Below are 8352 nucleotides of genomic sequence, written 5' to 3' on the forward strand. Positions count from 1 at the left end.
CGGTGAATCATATGTCCTCGACAACCCAAAGACGTCTTCTAGTAAATTAGGTGCTCGACCGGGTCATTTCACAACAAGAGACTCCGAGAAACCCGGTAAAAAAGAGAAGAATAAGGTTGAAAAAGGTGCAGATTGTCATCCTTTTGCAGATGAACCAGTATGTAATGGGGTACTAGCAAACAATGGAACAGCATTACTACAATGTTGTAAATTCAAGTGTGTGAATTTGCTTGGAGATCGAGATAACTGCGGCGGGTGTAAGAAGAAGTGCAAGTATGGACAACTTTGCTGTGTAGGAACTTGTGTTGATGTCGCTTACAACGTCGATCATTGTGGGCAATGTGGCGTTTCGTGCTCACCGGGCCTTAAATGTGAGTATGGAACTTGTGGGTATGCATGATTTTATGTAACAACAAAAAAAGAAAAAAAAGGAACTAGTACTTAATGGGTTTTGATGATAGTTTGAGTTTAAGATCAAAGTTCTAGGTTATTTTTAGAGAAAGAGGAAGAAGATAGGGATCGAAAGGAGGAGGAGATCCATAGATAATCTATAAAATAAAAATAAGAGAGTATTAGTAGTTGGTTATTATTTATTTAGTGTTTATTTAGGTAATTACTATATAGTAAAAGTTGAAGGGTTCTTGGATGTTATTTTCACTAGTTGATGATGAAGATGATCATATGGAAATTAAAGTATAATTAAGTTTTCTACATCTACAAACAATGCCTTTGATTCTTGTTTTTTGGGGTTATACTAAGGATTTATGTAAACAAGTTTGTTTGAGTAGTCAATAAAAGAAAATGTATTAAGTGAAAAAATACTTCCAAGTGTTCTTTCTATTTCTTAATCAGTTTGAGTCCTCATGTTAATTATATGTAATGTGGGGGGGTTTTAAATCACTAGTAATTCATGTTTTGAGTAGTATTTTTCATTCATATTCTTCTTCTATTCTTCATCTTCTTTCATCTCAAACATTTGTTTATTTTTTGGGTTAATTGGTTATTTGGATCTAGTGTTGATCTAAATTCGCTCAAATAGTAGTATTAAATATTAATGTACTATAATAACAATATTTGTCGACCCAAACGTGAACATTTTATTTTGATAGATGTTTAGTAATATACTAGGCATAACTTGTGCCCTTTTGGGGCTATAATGGGTTGTATCAAAAGTTTTTTTTTTTACATGGGCTCAAGTGTCATTACATCATTACATAACATTGATACATCATGAATATATTAGAGGATGAATTGAATAAACCAAATAACAATCATCTCAAAGATTCATTGAACCTTAAGGGCCATATAAAGACCCTTAGGATCATACTATAGGGCATAAAAACCCATTTAATTATACTTCTATCCTTTTTATATCCAAATTCAATAAATGATAGATTTTCGCTTGTGAAATAATCAAACTTAGGACCTCTAGTGTGTGGAGTTAAGTGTCCGACAGGTGGTGGACTTATACGTCTTGTTATATCTAAAGAACCCTCTCTTTCTAGATATATTCTCTTTGGGGAGCTTGGAGTTTCAAATATATAAATGTCTCACACCGCTAGAGTGTTTGGATTTGTTTGATGGTTTCGTGGCTCGTGGGTACCTAAATTGTTCTCCATGCTAATCTTGATGGGGATATATGCACAAGACCAATCAGGAATAAAAACCCGAGAATCAAATAAAGCCCGCTTATTTGAGTATGAAGAAATTGTTGGAAGACATGAAGACTTGGGGTAAAATCATTTTGATCTCATTGACTATATTAAGTTAGAAGGCAACTTAACTTAAGAACCAAAATTTGATTACTAATATTTATCACCACCACCAATTACCAAGTACTACCACCTCTCGCCATCGGTTTTTCTCATTCCACCCCATCTTCTACAACCACCACCTCCGTAATCTTCTCTCTAAAAAAAGAGCTCAAAACTTTTCTCCTCCCGAACTCTCACCCCTTCATTTGAGGAAGGGAGAGGTTCTAGGACAACCAAGGGTAAGTGGAAAACCCTTCATGTAGAGCGGCTCTAAGACGACGAAGGGGATGATGACTCTTCATCCAAGAAGGGCGACCTATCACCCCCTATCACCCTGCTTAGAAGGAAGGATGGCTGCCCTTCCCTAAAACAATAAGTGGAAAGGCAGAGAGTGAGAGCTTTGAAGGGGGGAGAGAGTTGAGTGGAGAGAGAGAGAGAGAGGACACGAACACGAAGAGACGAAAGAGAGTTTGAGTGAAGAGAGAGGACATGAACATGAGCAGGTAAGAGATAACCGTTATTTTTTGTCAGAGGTGGCGGTGAACATAAAACAACCGTGAGGTAAAAGATGAATATTATTTTTTTTGTATAAAATTTAGGCCCCCAGCCTGAATTGATGATTCAGATTGATTTTGGGTCAAATAAGAATAAGATGTAATCTATGCAGTAGACGGCATAGATTACATTATCAAGTTTAAGTTTAAATTTAAACAACCATTTCTAAAACAAACAAGTCTGATTTACTATCTCTGAGTCTGATTTCAAAAGAAAAAAAAAACTAAACATGTCTTTCCTCTGGTATATGATATTTGTCTCTTCAACTACTATGAGCTACCAAATTACCTTATATGAGTTTCCAGTCCATCCAGCTCCCCATGATGCAAAAAAAGAACTAATCTTAATCCCACCAACAAACACCATGACGAACTAAATGGTCCGTAACCTCACCGATCGGAAAGTTGGTACCCACCACCTATTTCCTAAGTAACTCTTTCTACGCAGAAGAAACTAAATAGAAATAGCCGATAACGGCGAGGATCAGGGATACCAGAGCAGAAGAAACAGCCCACATCCAGTAATTAGCAGCGTACTTTTTACGCTTAAGGGCTTCTGGAATTGGGTCTTGACCTCCCTTAATCCGGTTTCTTGGCCTGACATTGCTCACTTTTCGTTCTTTGGTCTTCGATTGGACTGGAGTTTCCACGATTTTAGCTTCGACAGTTTCAGAATCCTTTGCTGCAGTCTGCTCCTCGGAGTCTGGAGTAACTTCTAATTTTCCCGCTTTCTTCTTTGATCTCTTTTCTTGCTCCTGATAAACATAAGCAGTAAATTTGTTAGAATATAATGTTTGTTAATAGATTAGATGGAAATGAAGAATCGAAATGTTACTTTCCTTGAGCTTCTTTTCAGCTTCCTTTTGAGCTCGTGCAGCCGCTTTAGCAGCTGCTTTCTCTGCCAACTTCTTCTTCCTTTCTAGAGCCAACTTCGCTTTAGCAATTTCCTCTTCTCTTTTCATCTCCTTGAGTTTTGCTTCATCAATGGCTTTTTCTGCAGCTGTTTTCTCCTTCTGGGTTGTTTTTGATACAAAGAATTCTGTCTCCTCGTCAGCTAGTTTGTCAGTCTCCGAACCAGTCTCCATTACAGTCGACTTTTTATTGTCTTCTTTCTGGACCTTCTTAGTAGAAACTGTCTCGGGCTTTGGGGACGGGTCATTAACCTCTTCCTTTGCCCTCTTTATGTTGGGTTTGACTACTATCTCGGGTTCAGTGGGTTTTGGTGCTTCGACAAATGCCAAAGGCTTTTCATCAGGGTTTCTCATTCGCCCGTCTAGGCTCAACTGTCTCTGGTCGAGTGAAGTCAGGATTCTTTTCTCATAATCATCCCTAAAAGCTTTGGAGGTGCTCCACTGATTCATGAACTTCTCAACCTAATAAGAAAGGTCGGAAACTTGAAAAAATATCAGAATATGAATAAAGTTGTAAATTTGGAATTTGAGGGACGGTGGCTGAATTTCGACAAACCTCTACAATGCATAGTTTTTCAAGGGCTGGAACACGCTTCTTCGCAGCAAGTTCTCTAGCATTGTTCAAGATTGAACGGTTTTGGTAAAAGCATGCATTCTGAGGAGAAACGCCAATAAAAGATATCAAGCAACAAATTACGGCGAGCGGTTCTAAATTATTAAGAAAATGAGCCATATACCATATAAAATGAATTGGTTTTCTCTTTAATTTGGGCCAAAGATATGTTCTAGGTTCAGCTGGAAGGTCACAGTTTGCAGAAATAGTCAAAACTAACCATTGACTACTTTGACCTCCAAAAAGTTGTTAACTGTACCTACGAAATCAACAAAAACCAAGAAGGCAAGAACTGTACCACCGCATTTTAACCATCATCAACCTATCAAGTTAACTATCACAAGTCACATGATGATCAAAGAGTTGAACCATGTCTAACGAAAATACGAAATTGACAATCCAGAGCCATATTATACCTAGCTCGGTATATAACTAATCGTGATAATGGAACGAGTTACTAAATAAGTAATTGATGTGACTCTAGATGAAAGTAAAACTTCAAGAAGTGCCAATGAAATTACGTTAAAAAAACTACTTTTAGAGTATAACTAAAGGAAAAGAATGGTACCCCTCCTTCGCGTTGTTTTCTCAGATCAACGAGATGTTCAAAAGCTTTGTCCCTCGCCTGGCTGAGGGCAGTCAAATCTTCTTGCAATGTCGCGATCTCATGGTCAACGGCATTCAGTACATCCTCCAAATCCCTAATTTTCGACCTAATTGCCTGTTGTTCCTTTCTTACTAAATCCAAATTACCGCCTATAAGCTACAAAATCCATGTGAATATTTGATTAGTTAAATATAGAATAATAAAGTTAAATTTAAGTTTAGATTTTTAAAATTTACGTACTTTGACTTGGTCTTGAATAGATTCCTTCTGACCTAGTGAATCCTGGATCTTTGCCTTCATAGCAGCATTAGCAATAACTTTATCTCTTGATGCTTCAAGCTGTTTGATTTCTCGAAGTAGCTGCTTCTCCTCAACCAGATTATTGCTTTCATGTTGGATCCTATAATTCAAGCTGTGAATCTGTTTTCAAGAAAAAAAATGTTTCATCAAAGAGAAAAAAGTAAAAATTTGTTCGAGTGAGACCGAGAAATAAATTGAAAAATAGTTTAACAGCAACAAGCTTACAAGATCATTAAGTTCTTTCTCGGACGAGCATAAAGTAACACCGCTTTCTCGACCGGCATTGTTTGCATTTCGCAACTGTCCCAGAGCTTGATGTAGAGGTTCCATTTCTTTTCTCTTCTCATCTACAAGCGTCCTATATCGTTTGTCCTCACCAGTTAAAGGCCTCAATTGTGAAATCACATTTGCTCGTTCAGCCTTCTCAAAGAATGACAATAAATCAAACATTTCATTTAGGAAGTTAGTTAAACTTGATATCCGAGAAACAAAATCAATGAAATGAAATGATGCCAAATTGCCAACATGAAGGCAGAATCAAAAGAACAAACTTAGGTTTACGTTTTGTCTACCAACTGATAAAATAACGGTTAAACAATAATAAAAGCACTTTTACCCATCACCCAAACTATTCTGCCCTTTATCCAACAAAACTTATAGGGATTATTCAGGACTTTCACCCTGTTGACATAATCATCTTTACGTCCATCTCAACAGGCTTAAGCACGAGAACGTACTAGATCCTTAAGCCTAAACCTAAATTCATCGCATAATACTTTTGTGACAATCAAAGAAACAACTGTAGACTTCGTTCGTGAGGATTATTGCAAATGGGAAATACTGATTGATAATTGACGTGTTATGAGATGCCCTTCCTTTTTAACTTTTTATTAAAAAATATCCCTAAAATAGCTGCTACTCGTTAAAGCGAAAGAAATCCTGCATGCTTATGCATGGTGTAGCACGTAGAGTATAAAATTTGATCCCTTGACCTCTTTGAATGTCCTGATCCAATAACATGATAATTCCACAAATCTAAGAGAATTATGAATGTTATTAAAGTTCCTCAGAGCCATAAGTGAATAATCGACAAGACGCATAACTGCCAAATACATGGAAATATCTAGAGATCTTAAAGGAACACTAGACTACCCTTTGATCCTCACCCTCATTTAGATCATTTCGTGCTTGGGGCAAAGAAAACTTTTTCATATACTCATCTCAATGGAGCGGTTGTTTTGTCGCAGATTGTGAAACTTCCTAAAAAGGGTATTCTCATTTCTTGGTCTTCCACCAAATGAGAGCATGCCTTTGAGTTTTAACACACACTATACACACTCACATAGAATGCCGACTAAATCTTCGTCAGATAACCAATACATATTCAACTCAAGTCAAGGATTTAGTATTGAATACTTAGTTGTTCTAAAAATTACTCTCTTTTACTAAGCCAAACTTCATTTCGTAATAGTTCTGCATCGATCAGAGAAGCTTACGCAATAGTCTTTTATGTACAAGTATATTATAGCAATATAGATGTTATGGAATTGCCCTTCCTTTTTTTTTATCAAAAATCTATCCCTAAAAAGCCAGCGAATAAAATCTTAATGGAACTGAAAACTAATCCAAATGGAAACTCATGCAACCAGATTGCAGCACTCAGCATTAAGTCATGTCAGGTATCGAATAACAACTTAAGAACTCATCGAATTGACAAGAGAGTTAACGATAAACAATAAATTCATGTATCTTACTGAGATGAGAATATAACTTACCCTTTTTGCCTTAATCGCTTCCGTCATCTGGAAACGTATTTGATTCTTCTTGTGAACTTCCTTTTCAGCTGCATCAATTTTCACCTTTAGCTTTGGGTCATCGCTTGGCCGAACCTTAACGAAATAGAAATAATGAATTTTCTTTGGAGCAGGCCATTCATCAACAACATCCTTTGGCAAGTTGGAATCTTTGACAGGTACTGGTTCTGGTTCTGGTTTTGGTGCCACCACCACCACCTCTTCTTCTTTGACAGGTAAATCAATTCCATGTGATCCAAACATAATAGGCTCATGAACTACAGGTGCCGGAGTCACCTTTACATCTTCTTTCTCAATCACAATGTCTTCTTCCTTAACATCCTTCACTGGCACCTGTTTCATCGAATCGCTTTCCATGACGACTTCCACACCCATTATCTAAGAACAGACGACTGCACAATCCCCGGTCCCTGAGGCACATTTGAGATGAAAGGGTAAACAAATACAAACACATGCATAAGATTCATCTGTGAGGATGATGAAACAAAAGGAATCCAGAATTGAGAAAATAAAATGAATGGGGAAATGTAGAAGCTGGAAATTGAACATTTCCAGCAGCAGTATTCACTCTCAAATGAAAGAAACCTAACATGCAGAATCAGATTATCAAAATCGGAACAAAAAAAGAAGGGTTTTAAAGGTTTAACAAGTAAAAAAGATGATATTTTTAATCGATTAGAACAATAACAAGAAATGGGTAACTAAGATTTTACTGATCAAAACAAAGAAATACAAAAAGATCAAATTTTTTTTTCAAAATCAATCACAGAAAACACACAATTCTCATTTAAATGCTAAACCATATATCAACAAAATTTCAAAATTAAACCAAGCAAAATACAATTACAGAACTAATAATAGAAGAATTATAATCTGAGATTGAGAGATTATTACCTGAAATCGAAGTTGTAAAGAGTCGATCTTCTAGCAAGGAAGAAACAGACGAGATCGGCAAAAGCTAGAGATAGAGGAGGAGTGATTTTATTTGGGTAAAAAAAAGAACAGGGGAAACCGTTAGGTTTTATACTTGAAAAAGTAAAAACGGGTTTACCCACAGGTTTTATACAGAATCCTTAAGATTCAATGAATCGGTGGGTCTCACTAATTTTTAAGTTTTAACTCTTTTTAGAGAGATTTTGACATTGACCCCGACTTTTATATCGATATTAAGACTATACCCCATTTTTTAAAAACTTTTGATATACACCCCCACGTAGACGGAAAACATTAACTTCTAGTTAAATATCAGTTGTGCGAATCACACATGTGAATCAAGAGAAAAATGCCCTTATGTATGATTTTGACATTGACCCCCACTTTTATATCGATATTAGGACTACACCCCTATTTTTTAAAACTTTCGATTTGTACCTCCACGTGGGCAGAATACATTAACTTCTGGCCAGCGCTTTGGGGAAAGCTAAATAGTTTCCGGGGTGTGAAGACTTGGTCAAAAATTGGTCAATTTTGTTTGACAATTTTATTTAGGGGGAAAGAAAAATACTTCTCCACCTCAGCTCTCTCTTTCTCCACCTCACCTCACTCTCTCTCCACCTCACCTCTTTATCTTCTCCGATTAGGTCGCCGGCCGGAAATTTTTTATTCCCCCTTAAAATTTATTTCCTCGGAAAATTTCTAAAATTCTACATATTCCCTTTAAAATTTCACACCCCAGAAACTATTTAGGTTTCCCCAAAGCGCTGGCCTAACTTCTAGGTAAAGGTCAGCTGTACGAATCACACATGTGAATCAGGACAAAAATGCCCTTATCTACATTTTAATTTCAATCTCAGTACCTT

General features: G+C 36.6%; 1 protein-coding gene across 1 annotated transcript; it reads right to left on the reverse strand.

Moving 5' to 3' along the window:
- Positions 1-2471: 2471 nt before the first annotated feature.
- LOC147560134 (proton pump-interactor 1-like) lies at positions 2472-7682 on the reverse strand. The gene is made up of 8 exons (XM_086662200.1): positions 7448-7682; positions 6515-6963; positions 4965-5159; positions 4680-4859; positions 4401-4595; positions 3776-3874; positions 3144-3681; positions 2472-3063 (listed from the first exon to the last, which is right to left on the reverse strand). Exons 2-8 carry the CDS (start codon positions 6926-6928, stop codon positions 2978-2980), a joined length of 1707 nt encoding a protein of 568 aa, XP_086518326.1. The 5' UTR covers positions 6929-6963; positions 7448-7682; the 3' UTR covers positions 2472-2977.
- Positions 7683-8352: the final 670 nt, after the last annotated feature.

Source organism: Eschscholzia californica, unplaced genomic scaffold (genome assembly GCF_041429995.1).
Source record: "Eschscholzia californica isolate CP2 unplaced genomic scaffold, dmEscCali1.0.p SCAF_2, whole genome shotgun sequence".
Taxonomy (NCBI): Eukaryota; Viridiplantae; Streptophyta; class Magnoliopsida; order Ranunculales; family Papaveraceae; genus Eschscholzia; species Eschscholzia californica.

Bases quoted from the DNA above. Each gene is read 5' to 3' on its own strand.
- LOC147560134 (XM_086662200.1), bottom strand. From the start codon at position 6,928: ATGGGTGTGGAAGTCGTCATGGAAAGCGATTCGATGAAACAGGTGCCA. The intron at 5,160-6,514 runs GTAAGTTATATT...TTCTTTGAGAAG, and splicing joins AAGCGATTAAGGCAAAAAGG to GCTGAACGAGCAAATGTGAT. The intron at 3,064-3,143 runs GTAACATTTCGA...TATGTTTATCAG, and splicing joins TGAAAAGAAGCTCAAGGAAA to GAGCAAGAAAAGAGATCAAA.